This window comes from Leopardus geoffroyi, chromosome C1, assembly GCF_018350155.1.
Source record: "Leopardus geoffroyi isolate Oge1 chromosome C1, O.geoffroyi_Oge1_pat1.0, whole genome shotgun sequence".
Classification (NCBI taxonomy): Eukaryota; Metazoa; Chordata; class Mammalia; order Carnivora; family Felidae; genus Leopardus; species Leopardus geoffroyi.
The window spans coordinates 97,917,659-97,945,407 of NC_059328.1; the positions used below are offsets into that span (position 1 = coordinate 97,917,659).

Below are 27,749 nucleotides of genomic sequence, written 5' to 3' on the forward strand. Positions count from 1 at the left end.
ACGTAATACACGTCGCCTGCGCATTGGCTCCAGCGCATACTTAGTTGTCAACTCTGAAGGCGCCTCGCCCAGGCGTTGGGAATTGCCCGGCCATTTTTTTTTGGCCGGACGTGACATCACGTTGCGATTTCCCAGAATCAGAGGAACTCCTCAATTTCCTGTCCCCCAGCGTGCCCCCCATTTTGGCCTCCGACTGGGAGCAATTTGGAGGGGAGTTAGGTCTATTGTTGCCGGCAGGACTCTGATATCTAGGCGGGGGAATGCCTTAAAACTTTTGGAGGGAACTGGCAGTGGGATTTGGCGGGGAGAGAGAGACACTGGTTTCCCACTCGGCTTGTTCCCCTAACTTCCCTCCTTCAACCCTTAAACTTTTCTCTTTGTGGCAGTCTTTCTCTGTCCCTGAGCTCCTTGCTGTACCCGCCCACTATTTTTCATTCTCGGCCCCTGAGAGCCCTTGCATTGGATAAATGCAGTTATTTCACAGATTCTGGAAGTTGGCGCCAGTCTCCAGTTAATGCTGCGAAGCTTAAGGGTCTTCGTAACAAAAGGAACCTCCAAGGTGAGATTAATGATTGCCCACCAAATCCAGATTCAACAAAATCGCGTCATTTTGCCTTCAGGACGTCTGTAAAATCCAATCATTTTGCCTTTAGGGTGTCCGGAAATAGAATTGTGCTCATTGCCTTCCAACCACTCCTGCTGCCGTCGCAGCACGGTCTCTGGGCCTGGTCTCCCAGCTCCCTTTGACTAAGCAGGCCAATACCAAATAAGGTCGTCGGACTATATGCCCTGCCCTGTGTGTGTGCGATCCAGACCCAGGCTTTGTCTGCCAGGAGCCTGGAAATGTTGGCCACGGTTACTAAGTCGGGTTAGTCTAGCATTGATTCGGATTGTCTTTCGAACTATCATCAGATAAATGTGCTAGTAATAGATTTAAGTAGTGTAGAAGGTCTTTACATCTTAAGCAATTTTATTTAAAATTCCAGAGATCCATGGAATTTTTGTTTATTCATTAAAAGATCTATAAACAACATTTTATACCAATCTTGAGCAACTGTTTTTACAAATATGTCCAGAATTCGTTATACTTTACAAAAACAAAATAAAACAGACCTAAGAAAAGGAAGTAGCTTCAGGTCACAGGGATAAAATAAGACCTCAATCCCTGATACAAAGGTCTCCTCACAGAGGGACGGTCAGTGTTCACCACCATAATACCTCCTACCCCTATTTTATAAACAATTCCCATTTACTGATTTTCCTTCAGGGTTGGGGTGGCAAATGGGGAGATGTCTGCTAAGAGCCCCACTGGGGTTAGCTGCTTAATAAACATTTTACAAAAGATACAGGCTCAGTTCTATTTTTTAGGCCCATAAGAATTATATAGCACCAGCCTTAAATGGTATCTGCTTCAGATTCATTCACGCGCACCTGAATGGGTTGTAATGACAATACTGTGCAAGTCGATAAACTGCATCATAATACAACTTGTAAGGTTTGGTTAAGTTGGAATAAATATTTTTATGCCAGTTAAACCCATCAGCAGGAATTGAAGAAAAACAAACGGACATCTATAACATTTATCACTGAAAACACACCATCACTGATAAATTCCTACTACGATTTTAGATATTAAGAGTCGGGGTGATTATGTGGTGAATGTCCAGGAAATGTTCAGTTTTGAGTCCCAATTTAATTAGGGCAAAAAGTCCAACAATTGTAGGGGAACCAAAAATGAGTCTCCTTTAGGCACCTATAGTTTGAAGTCCCTTCTCAGAGCTGAGAGTTGGCTTCGAGCTTCAAAGAGAACTTTTTTGATAGTTGTGGTCCCACAGAGCTCAAATTTCCATCTGCAGGACTAATCCACTTTCTCTGTGTTCACAAATGAATAGTCCTGGCTTCAGTTCTGGCTCTGCTGCAGAACTCTGGGCAAGTTAGTCAACCTCTTTGAATTCCAGTTTCTTCATTAGTAAAATGCGAGATGCAAGTATCTCATGAAGTTGACTTGAAGACTGAATAAGATGACATACAGGTACCATCATGCATGGCACACGGAAGACACTAAAAAAGGGGGGAGGGATAGTCTCATGCCCTTGCAAGGATGTTTTCCTGTCCCAATTCTACAAAGTTTAATGTTGACAGGCTACTCACGTGCCACACAATGTGGAGAAGCCACAAGGTATCTACTTGTATGAGATCCTCAATAGCAGTGTTAATAAATAGGGTTTCCACAGAAGTGCGATCCCGTCAACAGAACGTTAGGCTGGAGCTACAGAAATGAGCATATTCCTTGCCTCAGCTCAAACAGCCCATAGGTTTAAAGCTGCCATGATATTTCAGCGATGAGAATTACGTGTGTAGGGCATATTCTGCACTTCCATCATGTTCCCCAGTACCCGAAACTCAGAATTTCTCTTATCGTGCTCATCTTTGAGCTGTTCGTTTATTTATTTTTTTGAGCCAGGTGCCCCTCCTCTTTGAGCAGTTTTTAAAAATGCAACACCAAATCCTTCCCTAGTAAAAGACAAATGCCTTCACAGACTAAGCACATAACACAAAGAATGAGCCTAAGAATTCAATAGAAAAGGCTACTGGAGGGGTTGGGGGTGGGGAATGGAGGCAGAGTAATTAGAACATTGGTTCCAGACTACTCTCGACAACTCTCCAGTGATTACTACAGCAGCAGCAGGAGAATCCTCCTCCAAGGACCTGGCCTGCTTTGTAACCTTTTCAACTTTTCCAGGATTTTGTAGGCTACTCCAGGGCCTCCTGACTCTTGGAAAAATATTTTCTTTGGCACTTTCTGTTCTATTTAGGATGAAGACAGTCTATCAAAGATTTCATTTCTTCTGCAGAAATTTCATTTTACTTCCTAAAGAGAGAAAAAAGTAGAGTGAACTCTCATTAGTTCATTTTTATTTGTTGTACATTATTTCAGGAAAGGGATTAACTATTTAGTCATTTAGAACAGCCCAGGAGTAAGCCGCCATCCAAAGCTATCAGGGGATGTGGTTACCAAACAAACCAACTAGCCAACCCCAAATGTCTAATCATAGAGGTAGAAGAGAACTCAGACATCACCTAATCCAGTGGTTTTCAACCTTGACTATAGGTTAAAATCACTTGGCCTGATCCCCAGAGATTTCTTGGAGCCTAGCGTGGAGGAAATTTTCATTTAAGTTCTCCAGAGATTAAAACATTGTAGTCAGAGTTCAGAATCACTGATTTGATCTAACCTCATGGTATACAGATTAAATAACAGCTCAAGGTATAATTTGTCCATGGTCTCTCAGCTAGTTAAGGATAAGGCCTAATTTTAATTAGGGGCATGTATTTTTCTTTTTGTACTGAAGTATAAATGACATACAATGTCCTATTAGATTTAGGTGTACATCATAGTGATTTGACATTTTTATACATTATAAAATGATCCCTATGGTAAGTCTAGTTACCAGGGGGTACATATTTCAAAGACCAATATAAACACCATGGAATGTAGGTTCTTCATTGTTTTGGGGTACCACATCACTGTTCTCCAATATCACAAAGGATAATAAAAAGTTAGTTATAATTGAAAAATCATAAACATCTGTTTTTCTTTATGAAGTGTAAAATTAGAGTTGTAGGAAATCCTGTTTTGCCTCAGATGCCCTCTAAACTGGGTGTTTTAAATCTGAAGTTCATGGATGGGCTTCAGGAGGGTCCATGAATACCCTAGAATTATATGTAAAAATTGTATGTTCTTTTTTTTCATGGTTATTTTTTTATTTTTCAGAGAGAGACATAGCCTGAGTGGGGGAGGAGCAGAGAGAGAGGAGACACAGAATCCAAAGCAGGCTCCAGGCTCTGAGCTGTCAGCACAGAGCCCTACATGGGCTCAAACCCACCAACTGTGAGATCATGATCTGAGCTGAAGTCGGATGTTTAACTGACTGAGCCACCCAGGCACCCCTAAAAATTGTATGTTCTTTTTTTTTTTTAATTTTTTTTTTTTCAACGTTTATTTATTTTTGGAACAGAGAGAGACAGAGCATGAACGGGGGAGGGGCAGAGAGAGAGGGAGACACAGAATCGGAAACAGGCTCCAGGCTCTGAGCCATCAGCCCAGAGCCCGACGCGGGGCTCGAACTCACGGACGGCGAGATCGTGACCTGGCTGAAGTCGGATGCTTAACCGACTGCGCCACCCAGGCGCCCCAAAATTGTATGTTCTAAGCATACTTTTCTGGGGAAAAGATCTACAGTTTTTATGAGATTCTCCCAGTGATGTGACCTAGAAAAGATTAATAATCATGATATGCAAATTCTTATGTTATCTGAGGAAAACAGACCCAAGGACAACTCTGCTGGAGAATTCTGACCTCTGAGAAACACTTCCTTTTCTCCAAAAAACTTTGGAACTAAGTCATGGTTTATGTTCAGTGTATTTGAGGTCATATTGTTGGTTTGATTTATAAAGCTTTTGTGATGAGGCATACTTACTGCAAAAAGGTTTTTTTTTGTTTTGTTTTGTTTTGTTTTTAGTCACATTATCCAAAAAGAAAAAGCAACTCACCAAGACTCCGTAAAATTCTATTCATCCCACTGGGCTCAGACTCTGGAATTGTTTCCAAATACTGGAGGGCCCGGACCTCAAACAAACCTACAAGGAAAACTCATGTTGGTGAAATTTTCCAATACTTACTGAAAATCACTTAAATAAACCTCTGTGCTTTCTACCAGTGTGATTCCATAGCTGAAACAAAATTATAAGATGAATATTTTCCATAATAACAACCTAGGTTTTGAGCCCTAGGCTTTATACCATTTTTTGTTTATATTATTTTCAAATGCTCCAAGTGCTCACTAAATACAGAGGGATAACTTTATGATGAAACTGACCTTTCACCCCACTTTTCCGAAGCTCTCGGTCCTGGATGAAGCCTGCAAACATCTGAGTTTCCATGAAGAGATCCAGGAAGTGGCGTACACTTCGGGAGGTGTGGGATTTACGGAATGGTTCCCTTTGGAATACACGCTCCCCACGCTCAGTGACAGTCATGCTCAAAGAATAATGTCCCACCAGCTCCACAAAAAACCTCACAAATGCCTCGGACACCAGAGAGTTGAGTGTCACGTCTGCTGCAAAATGAAAGAAAAATAAGAAAGAAAGAAAAGAAAAACCCTAAGTTTTGTGTTTATGGGAAATGGTTATGAAAGTCATGTACAGGAAATCCTAGATCAAAGGACCGAGAATCCCGATTCTTGGCTTTCTTGCACACTCCATGACCTGCAAAAAGTCAATGGCTTATATTTTTAGTTTCATTTTCTTCCCACACATACTCTTATTACATCTTTCAGCCTGGCTTGCATATCCGTGATCTCACTGTAACTGCTCTTTCAAAGGCCACCAGTGAGAACCAGCCAAATTTAATCTGCTTCGCTATTCGTCTCTCCTTTAAACTCTGTGCTGCATTTATGTGAATCCCCTCCTCATTCCTCCTCTTGCCTCCCACAACTTTATATCCTCCTGATTTTTTGGATCCCTCTCCTGCTTTTATGACCAAGCATTTGTTTTTCTCTTGCCTCTTCTTCCTCTCCCTAAGCATGGTCCTCAGACCACCTCTCTTCAGCATTCCCACCCTTAAAGAGCTAACTGGCATAGAGATAGAGCTGGCTTTCCATGTTGATAATTCTCAACCTTACATCTGTAGCCCTGATATGTCACCAGAACTCAGGTTACCTACCTATCATTACCATGATGGGTAATCATCATTTGGTTGTCCCATTACCACTTAAATTCTATCTGTCTAAAAGTCAGATCAGGTCCTTTTGAGAAATTGGTAAAATACACATGTTCAAAATCAAATTCATTCTATTTTTCCACCAAATCAGTTTCTCTCTCAACTTTCCCGTTTCATACTATAACCATTATTATTCCAGAATAATTTGAGTGCTTAAGATATGTCAAGCACTGTATTTAGAGCTTTTGTAAGTGTAATGATACAGTGGTCCAGGTATTATTTCCTTTTTACAGCTGAGGGTAATGAGGCTCAAAACAAAGACATTCTCCAGGGTCATCTCATCTATTATAGGGAGAAGTTGCCAGACTCCCAAGTCAGGTAATTCTTAAGCACTGTAACATGAAATATATTGCCTTTCAGGTTCCAGGCTCAAACCTCAGATTCAACTTAAACTCCTCCTTTTTCTTCCATATCTAGTAGTATTTTTTTCCCCCTTCATGATATCTCTTGCTCTTTCCATTAGCTCCGTGCTGGGCTGGGAATCGGGCCTAGGTTTGGTCAGAGTTCTACCATGAAGCAGCAGTATAATGGGAGGCAAGTTGCTTTACACCTGCACCCCCCCGCCCCACAGCCTCTCTTTCCATATCTGTACAATGAGGTGGCTGATGAGGTGACCACTAATGTCTCTTCTGGCATTACATTGATTATAAAGTACATTTTTAAAATATTTTGTTCAACAGACATCCTTCTCATCTCTTTGCTTCTGTAGCTGAGAATCCATGATCCATCACTGCTTTTATTGTCAACACCTGTGCCCCAGTCTCCCACCCCTTCCAGTTACTGTCCCATTTCTCTTCCACTTTACAGCAAAACTTTTCAAGAGTTGTTTACACCTGTTGCACCCTTTCTTAATCTAATTCCCTTTGTTCTAAAAATTATGCATTTCTATAACTTATCTTCAATTATTTGTTTGTTTTAGTGTATATTCTTTGTACATTCTTTTACATGTATAAATATTTCATAAGGTCAAGAGTGAAATGAACACACCAGTACCCACCCCAAAGTTTAAAATAGATCAGATCAAGGGTTGTCTCTGAAGCTCCCTGTGATGCCCTCTCTGAAATGTTCTTCCCCTACTCTCCAATAGAGGGCGACGATTCTCTGCGATTTTATATTTATCATTCCCTTAACCTGAGATTACAGTTTCTCTATACACATAGGCAACCCAACAACATATTTTTAGGTTTCTGTATGTCTTTGAACCTTATGTAAAACAGATGTTTGTAAGACGCTTTTCTTAAGGCAACATTCTCCTGTCAATGAACAGTTTTGCTATCACATATAATGCTGCTGTGAAGACTATTTACTTGTTTCCTAATTATCAGGTTTAAGAGTTTCTCTAGGGTATATATCTTAAAGTTGAATTGTCAGGTTATAGGATATATACACCTTAAAAAAAAATTTTTTTTAAGTCTATTTTTGAGAGAGAGAGGGAGAGCGTGCACGCATGAGCAAGGGGAGGGGCAGAGAGAGAGGGAGTCACAGAATCTGAAGCAGGCTCCGGGCTCTGAGCTGTCAGCACAGAGCCTAACGCGGGGCTCAAACCCACAGACCGTGAGATCGTGACCTGAGCCAAAGTCAGACACTTAACCAACTGAGCCACCGAGGTGCCCCAGAATATATACACCTTTAATTTTACTAAATGATGACAAATTGTTTTTCCAAAGCAGCTGAAGTAATTTACACATTCTCCTCAATGCCTGATATTGTCAGACTTTTTAACTTTTGCCAATATGGTGGGTATAAAATGGTATCTCACTGTGGTTTTAATTTACATTTCCCTGATTTTGATGAGGGTGTACACCTCTTCATATATTTATTGGCTTTTCACGTTTCCTCTTCTATGAAATGACTGTTCATATGTTTCCCCCATTTTTCTATTGTGTTGTACATCTTTTTTTTTTTTTTTTTAAGATTTTATATTTAAGTAATCCCTACACCCAATGTGGGGCCTGAACTCATGACCCTGAGATCAAGAGTCACACACTCTATTAACTTGAGCCAGCCAGGCACCCCAAGTTGTTCATCTTTTAACTACTGAATTATAGGAATTTTTATTTTTTTATTTATATTTTTCTTTAATTTTATTTTTTAAAATGTTTCTTTATTTTTGAGAGACAGAGTGTGAGTGGGAGAGGGGTGGAAAGAGAGGGAGACACAGACTCTGAAGCAGGCTCCAGGCTCTGAGCTGTCAGCACAGAACCTGACTTGGGGCTTGAACTCATGGACGGCAAGATCATGACCTGAGCTAAAGGCAGATGCTTAACCAGGAGCCCCAAATTGTAGGAATTCTTAAAAATAAGTTCTGAATACTATTCCTTTATTAGTTATATTTGTTGAAAATAGCTTCACCTAGTTTGTAGCTTGTTTTACATTTCTTTTCCATGGTGACCCTTAATGAACAGATTTAAACAATTTATGTGTCAAATTAATCAACCTTTTACTTTATGGTTCCTGCTCTTTGTGCCACATTTAAGAAATCCACTACTGTCCCAAAACATAAATTATTTTTTAATGTTTATTTATTTTTTTGAGAGAGAATGTGCGTGCACACAAGTTGGGGAGGGGCAAAGGGAGAGAAACCCCAAGCAGGCTCTATGCTGACTGCGCAGAGCCCAATATGGGGCTCCGATCACAAACCCATGAGATCATGAGCTGAAACCAAGAGTCAGATGCTCAACCGACTGAGCCACCCAGGTGCCCCCTAAAATATTTTCTTCTATTCTTCTGTAGACATTTAATGTTTTACTTTTAACATTTACAATTTCTTTTTAAGTAGGCTCAGTGCCCAATGTGGGGCCTGAACTCACGACCCTGAGATCAAGAATTGCACTAAGCCACCCAGGCCCCCCTTCACTTTTAACATTTAAATCTTTAATTCATCAGACTTAGTTTTAGGTACAGACTGAGGTATGGATCATATTCATTTCTTTTCATATGGAAAACCAGTTGCCCTAGTATTGTTTACTGAATGGTTCATTCTTTTCCTGCTAATAGGCAATGTTGGTACTGACACAAATTAAGTTTCCTTATGCTTACGCAGTTTCTGTTCTTTCTTTCCCTTGTTCTGTTTATTTCTGAACCAAAACCGAATGATCTTAATTACTGTGACTTTCTGATTAATCGGTGTTTTGTGGGGGCAGCCCCTTCAATGTTGTTCTTTTACAGGAGTGTCTTAACTATTCTTGGCCCTTTCTAATTCCATTAAAATTTTACAAAAAGCTGAGGCGCCTCGGTGGCTCAGTTGGTTAAGCGTCCAACTTCAGCTCAGGTCAGGATCTCATGGTTGGTGGGTTCGAGCCCCGCATCGGGCTCTGTGCTGACAGCTGGGAGCCTGCAGCCTGCTTCGGATTCTGTGTCTCCCTGTGTCTGCCCCTCCCCCCGCTCACACTCTGTCTCTCTCTCTCAAAAATAAATAAACATTAAAAAAGAAATTTTACAAAAAGCTGAATGCCATTCCAATTCTCTCTTGAACCTTCCTCAGTCTAGCTTCCTTCTCACCATCTCACTGCATCTGCCTCTACCAAGGTCTCTAAGCCCTTTCCATTGTCTGATCTGCCGGTCAAACCTCAGTCTTCATCTTACTTGGCCTCTTCGTAGCATTCGACACACTGTTTACTTTCCTTGTGAAATACACTCTTCACTCAGTTTCTATAATATTACTCCTCTGGGTTTTTTCTCCTCCTTCACTAGCTGCTCTTGTAGTTTCCCTGCGCTGGATGCTCCTCTTCCCTGCTGCCAAACATCAGAAATCTGACCACGACATTCCCAGCCAATCCAAAGGGCTCAATCCTTAAATCTGTTATTTTCTATCTATACTCACTCTATAGGGGGTTATCTCATTTGGTCCTACAGCTTTAAAATAGCAAATTCAGTTCAAATCTGAATCCCAAATTCATGTATATAAATGCCTACTTGGGGGCACCCAGAGCTCAGTCGATTGAGAGTCTGACTTCGGCTCAGGTCATGATCTCATGGTTGGTGAGTTCGAGCCCCACCTTGGGCTCGCTGCTATCAATGAACAGATCCTCTGTTCCCCTCTCTCTCTGCCCCTCCCTTGCTCATGCTCTCTCTCTCTCCCTTTCTCTCTCAATAAATAAATAAATAAATATTTTTTTAAAAGTCTACTTGATATCTCTAGTTGAATGTCTGCTGTGTACTGAATATCCAGTAGGTATCTCAATATTCAAAATTGAACTTTTAATTATTTCTCTAAATAATTAAATAATAATTAAATAATTAAATAATAATCTGCTCCTCCCTTCATATTCTCCATCAGTAAACAGCCTTAGTTTTCTCGTCTGTAAAATGGGGATGAAATAATGATACCTGCTTCATAAGGACATTACAAGGATGGAATAAGATGTATGCTAAGTGTGAAGCACAATGCCTGGGACACAGTAAGCCACTCAGTAAATATTGTTCGCCCATTTATTCAACAAATATTTATCGAGTACCTACTTGCTGACTATTGTTTCAAGTACTGGAGATAAAGCAAAACAGACTGTTGCTGCTCTCATGGACCTTACATTTCTAGTACATCAGATGGTGATAAAAGCCCTGGGGAAAACTAAGGTCAGGGAGAAGGATAGGGAGCCTTGAAGGAGTGGGTACAGTTTTTAAAAGGACAGTCAGGGGGCGCCTAGGTGGCTCAGTCGGTTGACCTTCTGGCTTTGGCTCAGGGGTTCGTGAGTTCTAGCGTCACATCGGCTTGTTTTGAGCCCAGAGTGCACTGCGGATCCTCTGTCTCCCTCTCTCTCTCCCTCTCCTCCCCTGCCTGCACGCTGTCTCTCAAAAATAAATAAAACATTAAAAATAAATAAAAAGGACAGTCAGGAAAGGCCTCACTGAGAAAGTGACATCTGAGCATGGACCTGTGGGGAAACAAGAGCTTGAGCCATGTGTATTATCTAGAGAACAGCATTCTATGAATGGAACAGAGCAAGTGTAAAAGTACTGAAACCAGGGGCGCCTGGGTGGCTCAGTCAGTTAAGCGGCCGACTTCGGCTCAGGTCATGATCTCGTGGTCCATGGGTTTGAGCCCCGTGTCGGGCTCTGTGCTGACAGCTCGGAGCCTGTAGCCTGTTTCAGATTCTGTGTCTCCCTCTCTCTGACCCTCCCCTGTTCATGCTCTGTCTCTCTCTGTCTCAAAAATAAATAAACGTTAAAAAAATTAAAAAAAAAAAAAAGTACTGAAACCGAAGGGGACCAGTACATCTGAGGGTCAGCAAGGAAGCTGATTATAAGCTTTCCAGATCACAGGCAATCTGATACTTTTGTACATTCTTTAGTAGGGTGCTGGGCATTCAGTAAGTATTTACCACCTTGACTTTGAGTCTTCGACCATTTATCTCATACCTTGTGAAAAATTCTGCTCCTGAGCCAAGATTTCATTTCGTTCTTCCAAAATCTGCATCAAGGCAGCTTGGAGTTTAGGAGGTAGAATTTCACCCTCATCAGATACCTTAAGGGACGAAATTGAGATTTTTCAGGACCTTTGAGAGAGAAAATCTCAAACATATACCAGTTAAATCCCCAAAATTTCACCGGTGACTTTGTATAGATTTTGGCTAAAGACTCAGTCTGAACCTTCTTTCCCTACATTCAGCAGAATTCAGGATGTTTATGGTATACATAGCTGTCTTTAAATATATATATATTTACGACATTTTCTGGTAACTTTCCATCAAATATCTCTCATCTACAAGTCTTACACTGTATTACAAAGATCATCCACAAATAAACAGTGTTTCAAACGCTTTGAAAAGAGACAAAGTCTCAGGAAACATCCTTTCTTACCCTGTGCTGAGTGCTCACACACTTATCTACAGGCTACAGAGTGTTGCCCTAAGCAGGCTTTGCTAACTCTCCCTTCCACTTTCAAGACCCAGAATAAATGACCACTTTTTTTCTTTTTGGCCCCTACTGTACCGTGTGGAAATCTCTATTACACCATTTCTAAAACTTTATACATATGTCCACTCCCCCTTCTCATTTTTAGATCATAAGGTCTGAGGGGCTCAAACTGCGTCTTACCTTTAGATTCTCACAGTATCTAGACATAATCAACGTTGGATGCTTGTTACTTTCAATGAAATTAGATCCTTATACATCAGCCCATCTGGATGTCAAAGGAGGGTTACCTCTTTTGAGAATGACATTTAATCTTTTCCTCCTTCCTTCTTTGGGAGAGACAGCTATAAACCTAACCCAATTTTTCAGGTCAATCTTGTATGATTGGCCACAGTGTCAGTATGTGTAGGAACTAAAAGTCTTGCCTGAGTCATCTTCTCTAAGTACTTTCACATATTTTCTGTCCAATTATCCCCAAATATTATGTAATAACCTCATTTGTTACTTACCTCCTGTAAGAACTTGTCTGCACAGAGATCAACTATCAGCACCTATGGGATAAAGGAGCTAGGTAAGTTAAACCAGAGACATTCACAGAGACATACATTAGCCACTGCTAGATCAGGAAGAGTGTTTGATTCTTTCAAGCAATGGAAATAGTTTTAAACAAAATCAAGTTCAAGTTGTAGCCCATTTAAATTTTTTTTAATGTTTTATTTATTCTTGAGAGAGAGAGAGAGAGAGAGTGTCAGAGCATGAGCTAGGGAGGGGCAGAGAGAACGGGACACAGAATACGAAGCAGGCTCCAGGTTCTGAGCTGTCAGCACAGAGCCAGACGCAGGGCTCGAACCCACAAGTGGTGAGATCATGACCTGAGCTGAAGTCAGATGCTCAATCGACTGAGCCACCCAGGCGCCCCAAGTTGTAGCCCATTTAAAAGTTAACTCATCTTGGGTGCCTAGATGGCTTAGACAGTTAAGCGTCTGACTCTTGACTCTGGCCTGGGTCATGATCTTGAAGTTCATGGGATTGAGCCCCGTGTAGGGCTCTGTGCTGACACTGCAGAACCTGCTTGGGATTCTCTCTCTCCCTCTCTCTCTGCCCCTTCTCTGGTCATGCATGTACGCATACCCTCTCTCAAAAATAAATAAACATTTAAAAAAGAATGATGGCAGGCACATCTATACATTAAAAGTGACAAACCATACTGAGCAAATACAATAGTGGACTTTATTTGGGAGTGATGCAAACAAACTACTAAACATTTATGAAATGGAGAGATGAACACTGGATTGTATTAACATTAAAAGAATTGTTATTAAATTTTTTAGGTGTGATAATGGTATTGTGATTATGTTTAAAATGTCCTTGTGTTATAGAGATTTATATTGTAATATTTAACAGCGAAATTATATCAGGATATGCTTCAAAATATTATGGGAGAGAGGAGTGGGTAAGGGTAAAGATGGCCCCATGAGTTGGTAAGTGCTGAAGTAGGGTAATTGGAGTTATTTTAACCTTTTGTTTACTTTTACTATGTTTGAAATTTTCCACAATTAAAAGTTAAAAAAAAAAAAAGGTTAGTACAAAAATCAGCTGTGTTTCTATACACTAACAATGGACTATCTGAAAAAGAAATTAAGAACACCACCAATCCCATTTTCAACTGCATCAAAAAGAATAATTAGGTGGGGCGCCTGGGTGGCGCAGTCGGTTAAGCGTCCGACTTCAGCCAGGTCACGATCTCGCGGTCCGTGAGTTCGAGCCCCGCGTCGGGCTCTGGGCTGACGGCTCAGAGCCTGGAGCCTGTTTCCGATTCTGTGTCTCCCTCTCTCTCTGCCCCTCCCCCGTTCATGCTCTGTCTCTCTCTGTCCCAAAAATAAATAAACGTTGGAAAAAAAAAAAAAAAAAGAATAATTAGGAATAAATTTAGCCAAGGAAGTGAAAGATCTGTACACTGAAAATGGTAAGAATTGACGAAAGAAACTGAAGAACACAAGTGTGTGGAAAGATATTCTGTGCTCATAGATGAAAAGAATATATATTATTAAAATGTTCATACTACCCCAAGCAATGCACAGATTCAATGCAATCCCTGTCAAAATTCCAGTGGCATTCATCATAGAAATAGAACAAATAATCCTAAAGCTCCTATGGGACTCCAAGTTCCCTGAATAGCCAAAGCAATCTTGAGAAATAACAAAGCTGGAGGCATCACACGTCCTGATTTCAAACCAGGTCACAAAGTTACAGTAATCAAAACAGTATGGTACTGGCATAAAAACGCACATAGATCAATGGGACAGAACAGAGTCCAGAAATAAACTCACGCATAGTCAGTTTACAGTAAAAGGAAGCAAGAATATGCAATGGGGAAATGACAGTCTCTTCAATAAATGGTGTCGGGAAAAACAGCCACATGCAAAAAAGAGAAACTGGACTCTATCTTATATTATACATAAAAATCAACTCAAAATGCGGTGCCTGGGTGGCTCAGTGGTTAAGTGTCTGACTCTTGATTTTGACTCAGGTCATGCTCTCACAGTTTGTGAGTTCAAGCCCCATGCTGGGCTCTGCGCTGACAGTACAGAGCCTGCTTGAGATTCTCTTTCCCTCTCTCTCTGCACCCCCTCCCCCAACCCAAAATAAATAAACTTAAAAAAATATCAACTCAAATTGGAGTAAAGACTTGAATGTTAAGACCTGAAACCATAAAGGGTAAGCATCTTGACACTGGTTTGGTCAATGAATTTTTTGGATTTGACACCAAAAGCAAAGGTAACAAAAGCGAGAAATAAACGAGTAGAGGCATATTAAACTAAAAGCTGCACAGCAGAGGAAAAAATCAATAAAATGAAAAGGAAACCTACGAAGTGGGAGAAAATATTTGCAAATTATATATCTGATAAAAGGTTAATATCCAAAATACATAAAGAATTCATACAACTCAATAGCAAAAAACAAAACAAAACAAAACCCAACAATGACCAAAAACTGAAACAAACACCAAATAATCCTATTAAAAATGAGCAGAAGAGGGTCATGTGGCCAGCTCAGATGGTACAGCATGTGACTCTTGATCCTGGGGTCATGAGTTTGAGCCCCATGTTGGGTGTAGAGTTTACTTTAAAAAAACAAATGAGCAGAGGAACTGAATAGACATTTTTCCCAAAGACATGCAAACTGGCCAAGAGGCCCATAAAAAGGTGCTCAGCATCACTGATCATTAAGGAAATGCAACTCAAAACCACATTGAGACATCACCTCATCTCTGTTAGAAAGGCTATTATCAAAAAGACAAAAGATAAATGCTGGAGAAAGAGGAACCCTTGTGTACTGTTGATATGAACACAAATTGGTACAACCACTATGGAAAACAGTGGTTTTCCTCTTCAACATGAGGGTGCACGTATCTTTTCAAGAGAGTGATTTAATTTTTATTGGATATATGCCTGGAAGTGGGATTGCTGGATCACATGGTAGTTCTATTTTAAATTTTTTGAGGACTTCAATATACTTCCTAATATACTAGTACTAGTATAGTTCACTGTCCATATTAAAAAAAAAAAAGATCCTTACCTCCTATCATATACAAAAAAATTAAAAACTAAAGGCAAAGGGACACCTGGGTGGTTCAGTCAGTTAAGCCTCCGACTTTGGCTCAGGTCATGATCTCACAGCTCTTATGGGTTCCAGCCCCACGTCAGACGCTGTTGTCAGTGCAGATGAGATGAGGGGAGGGGAGGGGGGGAAGGGGAGAGGAGAGGAGAGGAGAGGAGAGGAGGGAAGGGAAGGGAAGGGAAGGGAAGGGAAGGGAAGGGAAGGGAAGAGGAGATAGCACCGCACACTAACCATAAAAGGAAAAGACCAATAATTATGACCATATTAAAATTAAGAACTTTTGTGCATTAGAAACATCATTTTAGAGAATAAAAAGGCATGCCACAAAGAGGCTGATACCCAGAATATAAAAATACCTCTTACAAATCAGTGAGGGTAAACAATCCAGTAGAAAGATAGACAATGAATTTTATAACAGATGATATTCACATGGCCAATAAAGATGCATACCCCCAACAGTAATCAAGGAATGCAAATTAAACCTCAATGAGAATACCACTCCACATTCACCAGATAGGCTACATCATACAAACTGATGATAAGAAGTGTCAGGAGGATATGGAACAACAGGAACTCTCATACATTGGTGGAGGGGGTTTAACTTGGCACAGCTACTTTGGAAAACAGTTTGATCTTATTTACTTAAGTTGAAGATATGCTTATCCATGACCCAGCAATTCCATTTCCAAGTATATACCCTAGAATTGCATGCACATATGGACCGAAGGTCATGCACATGAATATTTATAGCAGCATTATTTGTAGTAGCCCTAAACTGGAAACAACTCAAAAGTCCATCAACTGTAGGATGGGTATTCACACAATGGAATAATACGCACAATTAGAATGATGGAACAGCTGTTAAACTCATCCACAGGGATGAATCCTACAGACACAAGGTTAACCAAAAGAAGCCAGATAACAAGACATCCAGATGGCCAACCGACGCATGAAAAAATGCTCAACATCACTCATCATCAGGGGAATACAAATCAAAACCACAATGAGATACCACCTCACACCTGTCAGAATGGCTAACATAAACAACTCAGGCAACGACAGATGTTGGCGAGGATGTGGAGAAAGAGGATCTCTTTTGCATTGTTGGTGGGAATGGAAGGTGGTGAAGCCACTCTTGAAAACAGTATGGAGGTTCCTCAAAGAACTAAAAATAGAACTACCCTACGACTCAGCAATTGCACTACTAGGTATTTAACCAAAGGATACAGGTGTGCTGTTTTGAAGGGACACATGCACCCCCATGTTTATAGCAGCACTATCAACAATAGCCAAAGTATGGAAAGAGCCCAGATGTCCATCAATGGATGAATGGATAAAGAAGAAGTATTACTTGGAGTATTACTCGGCAATCAAAAAGAATGAAATCTTGCCATTTGCAACTACGTGGATGGAACTGGAGGGTATTATGCTAAGTGATATTAGTCACTCAGAGAAAGACAAAAATCATATGACTTCACTCATATGAAGACTTTAAGAGACAAAACAGATGAACATAAGGGAAGGGAAACAAAAATAATATAAAAACAGGGAGGGGGACAAAACAGAAGAGACTCATAAATATGGAGAACAAACAGGGTTACTGGAGGGGTTGTGGGAGGGGGAATGGGCTAAATGGGTAAGGGGCACTAAGGAATCTACTCCTGAAATCATTGCTTCACTATATGCTAATTTGGATGTAAATTAAAAAAAAATAAAAAATAAAGTTAAAAAAAAGAAGTAATTATAATAAAAAGTAATATATTTGGCTACAAAAAAAAAGAAGCCAGATAAAATATATGTCTATACACTGCACATGAGTCCATTTATAACAAGCTTAAAACCAGACAAAGCTGAACTATACTGTTTAGGAATAAATGGGTAGGATGTAAAACTATAAAGAAAAACAGGTAAATGAACACCATAACGGTCAAGACAGTGGTTACCTTTCATGGGTGTGGGAAGGGAACAGTGACAGAAGGTGGCCTGATGCGAGACTTTTCAAGGTGTTGGTGGCATTGTCTCCACCGCTGTGATGTTTCCATTCCATTCCAATGTGGCTTACGTAAGCATTCACTTTGTGATAATTCATTTTGTTTTGACCACACTTCTCTATATGTGTGTTATATTTAAAACAATTTTTTTAATTTTTTTTTAATGTTTATTTACTTTCGAGAGATAGGGAAGAGCACGAGCAGGGGAGGGGCAGAGAGAGAGACACAGAATCCACAGCAGGCTCCAGGCTCTGAGCTGTCAGCACAGGGCCCGACGCGGGGCTCGAACTCACCAACCATGAGATCGTGACCTGAGCCGAAGCCGGACGCTCAACCGACTGAACCACCCAGGCGCCCCTTAAAACAACTTTTTAAGTTAACCCAGAGTAGCTCTTGTGTTTGACTTAAAACAAACAAAAAGACCTGCCCTTCAGAATAACACAAGAACGAGCCCATGGCACCACCACAACTTTGGATTCATGTGCACTATGGAATTTTTCTCACTTTAATAAAAAGATACAAAAATAGGATGGCATAGTATATGAATATTGTCTTTTAATACGAATGACGACTCCAACACTCTTGAAGGCAACCTGTTTTCATTTGTCAGTGCCCTGTCTTTTCCACAGGTACTATTTCTCCCATCTCACCTCTTCAATGGGGAGGTCCTGGAGCTGCGGTAAGGAGCAAGACAGGATTCCAATAAGGAACGGAGTGGGTGAGCACACGATGTCGATCATAGATGCTGGTAGGACTGGGATGTAGGTATGCTGCCAGGTGAATGGATACAGTGTGGCAACCACAGCATGGCCACATTTTGACAGGGTGCTGGCCAGAGAAGAAAGCAGAAACGGTGTGACACACTCAACACGTGGAGAATGGTTCAGATAGGATGTTACAGAATTACCTGACACCGGTTAGTGATCACAGATGAGCGATTCTGTGAGGACTCATTAATTTTTGACATTTTGTTTACATTTTTAACTTAATTCACAGAAAAGTTTTAGTCTTAACCAGCTTTTCCCCACAATTTATATTGCTCAAAGTTAATGTGTACTTAGATAAAGGAATGGCAACTAATTTCTTGTTTGAGTATAGTTGACACGCTATACTGATGTTACCTTAGTTTCAGGTGTCACCAATGTGACACTGGTTTCGGGTGTAAACATAGTGACTCCAACTCTCTCCACATTATACTATGCTCACAAGTGTTGCAACCACCTGTCACCTTAGCATTACAGTATCATGGACGATATTCCCTATGGTGTACCTTTTATCCCATGACTTATTCATTCCAGCAGTATGAACCTTTAACAACGGTTTAAGTAAAACACATTTAGAAAGATAAATTCACTGCAATCCCAAAGTGACAGCTATAGCCTAATGCAAAATAGCTCTGGATTACTGACCATTTGGAATTATCCACGTCACTATGGCATTAGGTAACTGAGATCCTACGGTTTTTGTAAATGCCCAAATTTTAAAATAGTGAAAGCAAGTGAAATACCAGTAGGAAGTGACATATTTTACAAATTTCTCACCTTAGGCTGTTGGCAACAAAGATTACCCTCCGTTCCAAAAGGAGGGAGGCACAGACCCGGATGAGATTGCACACACTCAGGCACTTAAAGAGACATTCAAAGTCAACATGTTCTAGTCGGGAATCCAGTGGTCGGCAGAGTTCAATAGACTGAAATGAAAGAATTCAAATCAGGGGAGTTCAGGTTGGAAAACAATCTATAATGACACCATTAATGGATCCTGTCATTCTTTTACAGGGGAAATTCAGGAAAAAGGTTTTGCTACAGAGTTTGTGAAGCTGTCTACAACTACTCCCAAGACCTAACACCTAATTATTTTTTTTAAGGATTTTATTTTTTTAAAATAATCTCTATACCCAACATGGGGCTCAAAATCATAACCTTGAGTTCAAGAGTCACGTGCTCTATTGACTGGACCAGCCAGTGCCCCCTAATAACTTCTTTTCACGCTGTAAGTTTCTGGTAAAACCTTTTATTTTACCAGACAATAGCATGTATAATCATCATTTATCACACTGCTATTGTTACAAACAGGGCTCAGTCTACAAAAGGCAGAAAACCTCTAGCTCCTAGACGGCTCGACTATCTCACAACTGGACTAACTCACAATGTCTCACAACTGGCCATTTCACCAGTGATTTTTGGTACTAAAACACATTCTGCACAGTTTATGGAAAAGGGAAATCTATGCCCTGAGGCTTCTGGAAATTCTGCCTATTAGTGTAAGGCCTGCTTTTTGGTGGTTATCAAGCCTTTTCAACATGAGCTAACTTACCCCATCGCCAGCCCCAGGGAGGTAGCTCTTAACTGTGATGGTGCGTCCAGGAGCTGGGAAGGGAGCTTCCATGACACTTCGCATGAATGGGTAAACCAGGGCTGGAGACATTTCCCTTCTCTTCTCCACTTCATCCAGAATCTGCACGTGCAACGTATGTTACTTTATTAGGGACTCAGTTCAAACACATAAGGAACTACCAAACTTGGTGCACAAGCTTGAAAATTACACCAACAGATTTTAAGACAGATAAGCTTCCGCAATGAAAAAAAGTTCATTAAAGGCCTCGTATCTCTTGGGGGTATCTTTATATCTCCAAGAAAAGTTACTCAAATCAATCCACTCATTTTTAGAAGAGGAGCTCCTTTCCACCTCCCTATGGTAGGGGCAGAGAAGGGGACACCAACCATGATATCTTGCAGTTTGGGGTCTGGGAAAGACTCACGAGGCAAGGTAAGCTTCAGGCTACGTTCTCCTTGAAGCTGGGAGGTTTGGCAGATCAAAATGAGATGACGCAACAACATAGTGACTCCGGTAAACTAGACAAATGTAAACATAGTCTGGTCTAGACGAATGTAAACCTTCAAACTTGTGGCTCTAATCTACTACTGAGAACGCTTCCTAAAGTAGTATGCTAGAGTCCGTGTCACAAGACGTAGCCCAGTGAAATCATCAGAAACAACACGTACTCGGAGCCCAGGAAGCACAGCACCTTTCCCAGGGCTCATTCTGCACTCACCTTGGAAAAAAGGTTGAAGCAGCCCAGGCGGCTAACCATGCAGTACACCTCAGGGAGTCGCTTCCCTTTGCCTTCTGGCTAAAACAAAACACATCAAAGCAAAAATGACGCGGCACAAGTCTTTGTTAATTTGAACTATGAATACTCTCTTAGTACTCTTTAGTACAGAGTAGGAACCAAGGCTAGATGGGAAAATGCTAAAAAAAAAATGATAGCATGATTTATTCCAGGTTTAGTGGCAGCATCTAAACAAGAAGCAAGTAACTCAGAGCTCCCGCGAATGGCTTAATTCACGCCATCCCTTGAATAGACCCAGGCTGATATTTAACCACTCTGTCATTGGTTTCTTCATCTATTACAAACACACAAGTAATAGAAGTCCATACCCTTCTTATTCTGGGACACTCGTTGCTAACTCCAACCTCGCTCTTACTAGTTAAAGCTAATGCAGCTTCTTTAATCCATGGGTGATTCTGATTCTATTGTTTCTCTTTTTGTTTGTTTCTTTTTTTTTAGTAACCTCTACACCCAGCATGGGGCTCGAATTCATGACTTCCAGATGGAGAGTTGCACACTCTTCCGACTGAGCCAGCCAGGTGTCCCTGGACTCTACTGAGGACTCTATTGCCCAGCCCTACCTGTAGAACAAGCCTGGTACTTACCAACAGCTTCTTACAGTAACCAAACCAGCGGCTCCCATCTTCACCAGTTAAGACAAAGGAGAATGTTTCACTGAAAAAAAAATAGTCGATAGGTGAGATCTAAACAACTAATTATTACATTCTTCATGGAACAAACTATTTTTTTAAGTTTGTTTGTTTAGAGTAGGGGGGAGAGAGAGAATCCCATGCAGGCTCCACACAGTGCAGAGCCCGACGTGGGGCTCGAACTCACAAACTGTGAGATCACGACCTGAGCTGAAGTCAGACACTTAACCAACTTAGCCACCCCGGCGCCCCAGAACAAACAATTTAAAATTAGTGTCCAACAGCAGTCATTTTGTGATGTAAGAGGAGGCATTAATACCACATTTATTGCAAGCCACCCTCCTCCTGAGGAAGAATGTCCAGGCCTGAGAATATCTTGCCTGACACTGTATGTGTGAGAGAGAAAGTACAGGATGACCTTCTGATGCCACTGCCTTTTACTTTCTTATTTACCCAGTCTAGCTATTAATCAAGCCTATTTTCCTTTTAGTGAATATCTGATAGAGTCTAACATTTAGGAAAGGTATTTTTCCCTTCCAGATTCTTCTATTTAGTTCCGAGAGGTCCTATGGAACAGTGACTGGCAAAGGGTTATATCCTTAACTATAAAAGTTGCTAGGAAAATTATCAGCTCCTCACCGGAAACATAAGCAAAAGATTTGCAGAGAGGGGCACCTGGGTGACTCAGTTAAACCTCAGACTTCAGATCAGGTCGTGATCTCACAGTTTGTGAGTTCGAGCCCCACATCGGGCTCTCTGCTGTCAGCATAGAGCCCACTTCAAATCCTCTTTCCCCCTCTTTCTCTACCCACCCCCATTCTTGAGTGCTCTCTCTCTCTCTCTCAAAAAAACATTAAAAAAAAGATCTGCATAGTTTATAAAAAGAAGACCAAGAAAGAAATTCACTAATAATGAAAGAAATCCAAATTTGAGCAGTGAATACATACATCTATATATGGCCAAAAACAAAGATTGAAAGGGAATATGCCAACACATTTAGTTATTATCTCTGAGTGCCAGAATGCCAGTGACTTATAACTTCCACTCTTTATTTATTCCTCTGTATTTCCCAAATGTTCCAGGAAAAAAAAAAAAACCCATATAACTCATTGGGCAGAAAAGCCAGCTATGGAGCGGCCAGGCCATTATGAAAGAAGCTGCTTGTGCAGTTAGCAGTGCACCTGACAGCTTAAGACCATCAGGATTGATGGTTCAGAGAGGAGAGTGGCCATCAGGCCAAACTGGTTAGGCGAGACAGCAGCTCAGACTGGAGGCAAGGTGAGGCAGAAAGGCAGAGCAGCTACTTAGGCAACAGCCGAGGCTCTCCTCCAGCAGGTTATCTGCATGTGACACGGTTCCAGAATCACACTTTTCGGCCTAAATAGCACGGTCAATAATTACAGTTCTGAACTGAGCAGTTATCTACTTACAAGCAGGATTCAGGGAGGATAACTGTTTATTAATTGAACACAGTTCCCTCGAGATACCAGGAAGAAATTCCTTATCTTCCCTTCTCAATAATGCTCACACCTCCCAATCTGGATCCTCCCTTTGTACAAGTTTCGCAGGGGAACGTACAATCTGGGCTGTGGCTTCTGTCAACTTGAAGGAGAAACAAGGTGCAGACACCACTGTTTTACCTCCTAAGTAGGGTCCCTAAGCCCAAGTCCTTTTTCCTTTTCTGTCCACTTGGTGGCATTTCTGATTGTATATAAAACGGAACTGTTCCCCCCGCAGAACTGGCCAACTGCAGAGCTTCTCAAACTCGTTTTCCCTTTGACACTGAAACTACTCCATGTTTTTCTTTTTTGAACTCACATAGGAAATGTTCTAATTCTGTTTCTTCCTTTCCTCCCACTGCATCCTTGACCTGCTACAGTGTCCACATAGCTTTAACTGCTGGCTCTACCCATTTCTCAAACATTCTGATTCTATTTTTGCAGTTCCAAAAATGAGAAATCAGATTAAGGAACCCATTTACCTCTTGAGTTCTGAGGTTGGCACCCAGTCTTTTGAGTCAGGAAAACAAAACTTGGGAATAACTTTGAGCCTCTCTTCAGTGTCTTTGGACTGCTTAAAGCCATGATCACCCTGAAAAACGGAACATTTATAGGTGACTAATACTCTACGTAAGCAGAGACTATATATACAAAACAGCCTAGTCATGGGAAAAGAGGTCTCTGATAAGCCTAAGTAGTCATCTCAGCACAGTGTTGTGTTGTTTCACACGACAGGAAGGCCAAGGCCAGTAATCACTGAAGATACACTGAGAACACGGTTACTAAGAATAAAGAATCCTATTTTGACATAGAAATGGTTACTTGTGGAGATCCTATAATCTGATGTAAGAGGAGTGACTGAAAATAGTTTCTAGTCTAGAGGTAGAATCGTAATTCAGGATTCACATACTAGTGGAAGCCCAATATTTTAATAAATCATGGGACATAAAATAAAAACCTATTCTATAGCACACTGATAGCAAAAGCCCAGTTAGTGCCAGACACTCTCTGATCAATAGTCAAAGGTGTTTTGAATGTTATTTAGAAAAGATACTATTTTGGGGCGCCTGGGTGGCTCAGTCGGTTAAGTGTCCGACTTCGGCTCAGGTCATGATCTCACGGTTCGTGAGTTCGAGTCCCACGTCGGGCTCTGTGCTGACAGCTCAGAGCCTGGAGCCTGTTTCAGATTCTGTGTCTCCCTCTCTCTCTGCCCCTCCTCCGTTCATGCTCTGTCTCTCTCTGTCTCAAAAATAAATAAACGTTAAAAAATTAAAAAAAAAAAAAGAAAAAAAAAGAAAAGATACTATTTTTAGAATCTATCCCATATATAATCATTTCCTTTAGCATATAATCTTTGCTAACTAATTACTAGTTTGCAACTTCCTGTAAAATTTTAGCGTGGAAGTCCTTTGTGTGCAAGTCTGGTATCATACTTAAAAGAACAATCTAAATTTAGTAAAACCAAAAGACATTTAAAAATTAGTATGCAAACAAACAGAAAATAAGTCTATTATAGCCATAGTACCCTCATGTAACTAATACAAATTAATCCTTTAATTTAATTTCTGAAACAAAACATGCAGCCATTCTGAGTCACCTAGACATTCATTTAGCTCTTCAGAAACGGAAAAGCATTCTAACAAAAGTTCAGTTGTCTCACCTTCTATTATTTTTACATTGTTAAATGACTCGGAATCGTCTTCATTTACGGTTTTCCACAACGCAATCAAGAGAGACTTGGTTCAGCTCTCTCCCTCCTTAACTTATGGGAGCCTAATGCACAAGGATGCTAAGTAATTTGCTTAGAAACATCCTTCAATCCCTGCCAGACTCAGCTGGGTCCTTATCTGGCTCTGAGCCCGTTGATTCAGGCTTTGTTGAAAAACAATGTTCAACCTCGAGATTTCTGCAAAGGTAACACTGATTGAAAAATCGGAAAAAAAAATTAAGCTTCTCTTTATGGGAAATTGGACTCTTCAAGACTATCTGCATTACATCATTTTAGACTTCCATGGTTCAGTGTTGTGACACTGTGGCTCTCAGGCTACACTGAAGAATTTTATAAGAAATTAAACAGTTTTGTTTACAGTAGGAATGTTGTTGACCACTTTTTTTTTTTAAGGTTATTTTTTTCTGAGAGAGAGAGAGAGAGAGAGAGAGCAAGCGGAGGAGGGGCGGAGAAAGAGAGGGAGAGAGGGAATCCCAAGCAGGTTCCGCACTGCCAGTGCAGAGCCCAATGCGAGGCTCAAACCCACAAATCACGAGATCATGACCTGAGCCAAAGTTAAACGCTTAACCAACTGAGGCACCCGGGTGCCCTAGCACTTTTTTTTTTCTAATGAGAACTTATGCAGGAAATGTCTCTTAGATTCCATTCCAGTACAGTTGTGCTCCACTAGCTTTTTTTGGTGAAACACATAAGTGGGGGTTTAAATCTCAAGTCCTAAAGCAGCTGAGCAGATAACTTAAATAAGAGACATGGTCCAAGTATTAAGATGGAGAGTGAGGAGATTCCCTATTTAAAGGGATCACGCCTTACCAAGGCTCATTACATAATTTGCAGAGCACAGTTGCAAGATGAAACTGTGGACCCGTTGTTCAAAAAGCAGGAAAAATTAAATAGAAAAAAAAATAAACTATAAAACTTTTTGTTTTCTTCTGTGGTTTCTCTCTCAACCTACAGTGTGGGGTTTCTGTTTGCTTTTTAATGTTATGCCCTCTCAGGCATAAGACAGAGAAAATCAAATAATATTTGTTAATAATAGCTACCATTTATGAAGTGCTTACTATGTGCCAGGGACTGTGTTAAGCACTTTAAATACATTATCTTATTAAACCCTCACTAATAATGGATAGCATTCTATAGTGCTGACTATATGCTAGACACTATTCTAAGTGCCTTATACAGCTCATTTAATCCTCACTGCAACTCAACGGGATAGACATTATTATGATTACCTCCATTTTACAAATGAAGAAACCAAGGCACAGAGCAGTTAAGTAACTGCTCAAAGTCACAGTGCTAATTAGTGGCAAGTGCAGAGAGTTGGCTTAAGAGTCCATGCTCTAAACTGCTACCCTGTTCTGTCGTATTTACTGTTCCCCTCATCAAGAATGAGAAAACTGAGGGGCGCCTGGGTGGCTCAGTCGGTTGAGCGTCCTACTTCGGCTCAGGTCATGATCTCACGGTCTGTGAGTTCGAGCCCTGCGTCGGACTCTGTGCTGACAGCTCAGAGCCTGGACCCTGCTTCAGATTCTGTGTCTCCCCCTCTCTCTGCCCCTCCCCCGCTCATGCTCTGTCTCTCTGTCAAAAATAAACAAACATTAAAAAAAAAAAGAATGAGAAAACTGAGGTTTTGCAACTTGCTAAAGGGCACTTAGTAAACAGCAGAGCAAAAATAAATAAATAAATAGACAATTTGGATAATAAGATTTTGCCTTTGTTTGCAGCTCAGGCCAGACGTGAGACGTCACCAGAGTCACTTACCAGATCCTACAAAAGGTATAGTATTAGTAAAAGCTGCTTGAGATCACAATAGAAAGAAGAGCGGAGATAAAACACAGAGACACGAGAACACTCCTGGACGCCTCTTGGTCTCCCTGCACCTACCTTGCCAGGGAACTGCTGTATGACCTGGGGAATGTAGCTTATTTCCGATGGCTTCTTCTGGAGGGACACCACCACAAAAAGTTCAAAGAGCTGCTGCTCCTGTAATTCAATAAGATCCCTCTCTAAGGTCTGGTAGTGAGGATTCCTCTTGGAAGACTGCTGGAGCTGGGCTAAGCGCTTGTGGCGGTCTGCAATGACATCAGGGAGCACTGTTTTTCCTTTGTAGCCCCATCTTCCCTCCAGCACCCAGAGGTCATGACCCATATGGACTAATCTTCACCCAGTCATTGCTCACGGAGTGCTGACTAACCGACGTCTGCCACACAGCCCTGGGAGGGCTATGACATACTTGGGGAACAAGTACAGAGTCTCACAAGCGCCCAGGAGCCCGCGGTGTCCCAACCGATACTCTAGGTGCGTCCCAACACATATTCTGTGCTCTCCCATCTTCCGCGGCGTAACACCAGGATACGTGGAAAACGTCAGGTGAAAGCACTGGCCTGACAACAGATGCCACTGGCTGGTGATGAAATTATGAAGCGGGGTTCGTGAGTAAACGACTGAGAAAGAACTCTTGAGACGTTTTTGGTGCAAAAATGAGGTTTTATTATAGCATGGGCACAGGACCCGTGGGCAGAAAGAGCTGCACTGGGGTTGTGAGGAGAGACTGATTATATACTTTTGAGTGTGTGGAGGGAGGGGGGATAGAGATGAAGTGAGTTTCTAAGGAATTTCCGGATGCTAAAGGCAGGGTCTTCCAGGACCCGGAAGATGTAACTATTGTCAAGATAAGGTTGCTTTTAGGTTTTTTTTTTTTTAAGTTTTTTAAAAGTTTATTTATTAATTTTGAGGGAAGGGGAGCAGAGAGAGAGAGGGAGAGAGAGAATCCCAAGCAGGCTCCACACTGCCAGCCCGAAGCCCCATGTGCGGCTCGAACTCACAAACTGTGAGATCATGACCTCAGCCAAAATCAAGAGTCAGACGCTTAACCAACTGAACCACCCAGGTGCCTCTACTTTTAGTTTTTAATAAAACATAAACATTAAGGCAGGAAGGCAGCCATGAATTCCTTGAGGAAGGAAACACGCTCTGCATGTTTCAGGTGTCTATCAGTGGGCTGCAGGCTGTAAGGAAATTTACTTTAAGCTGCATTTCTCTTGCCTTTATTTCCCTCATCATTGGGACCATGAAATCACGTGTGTGTGTGTGTGTGTGTGTGTGTGTGTGTGTGTACACGCTGGGGGGAAGATCTGATAAAAGAACAGAGTCCTACAGAGGACACAAAAGGATGAGTTTGATAAAATTAAAATAAATATCCTCACATTAAAGAAACTGCCTTTTACCCTTCTCTCCTTGGCATATATTACTGACAACGGACACATGCTTACATCAATATATGGTGTTAAATCCAAGGGGGGAAAAATGAACCAAAAGAAGACACCTATTAATAGACTATTTCTCAAAAGAATGAAATTATGGAAGCATACTACTTAAATATGAGAAATTCCACTCAAAACTGGGTAGCATTTATCCTTTATTCTCATTTATCTCCAAACTGTGGACAATTTGGGGTAGTCTCCTGTAGAGGAAATGCAGAACTTGCAGAAGAAATAGTCTAAGTGGCCCAGAGA

The 27,749-nt window shown here is 41.1% G+C and overlaps 1 protein-coding gene and 1 long non-coding RNA gene across 6 annotated transcripts in view; one reads left to right on the top strand and one right to left on the bottom strand.

The window, feature by feature from the left end:
* Window positions 1–148: 148 nt before the first annotated feature.
* On the top strand, window positions 149–1,033 carry LOC123598496. Its single transcript, XR_006712650.1, has 2 exons — window positions 149–559; window positions 654–1,033. It is a non-coding gene; the product is annotated as an uncharacterized LOC123598496 (long non-coding RNA).
* DENND2C (DENN domain containing 2C) overlaps window positions 990–27,749 on the bottom strand; it is a 91,111-nt gene continuing 64,351 nt past the window's right edge. For 3 of the 5 annotated variants that reach the window (XM_045478730.1, XM_045478731.1, XM_045478732.1), the window contains 12 exons: window positions 26,119–26,306; window positions 22,991–23,100; window positions 20,965–21,034; window positions 20,303–20,380; window positions 19,564–19,704; window positions 18,789–18,937; window positions 17,898–18,075; window positions 12,145–12,186; window positions 11,141–11,246; window positions 4,881–5,120; window positions 4,555–4,641; window positions 990–2,872 (listed from right to left, as the gene is read on the bottom strand). In XM_045478730.1, coding sequence (XP_045334686.1) covers window positions 2,841–2,872; window positions 4,555–4,641; window positions 4,881–5,120; window positions 11,141–11,246; window positions 12,145–12,186; window positions 17,898–18,075; window positions 18,789–18,937; window positions 19,564–19,704; window positions 20,303–20,380; window positions 20,965–21,034; window positions 22,991–23,100; window positions 26,119–26,306 — 1,421 coding nt within the window. In that variant the 3' untranslated portion in view covers window positions 990–2,840. Of the gene's footprint in view, window positions 2,873–4,516; window positions 4,642–4,880; window positions 5,121–11,140; window positions 11,247–12,144; window positions 12,187–17,897; window positions 18,076–18,788; window positions 18,938–19,563; window positions 19,705–20,302; window positions 20,381–20,964; window positions 21,035–22,990; window positions 23,101–26,118; window positions 26,307–27,749 lie in introns of those variants that run through there. The other 2 variants (XM_045478733.1, XM_045478734.1) reach the window with 2 other exon arrangements.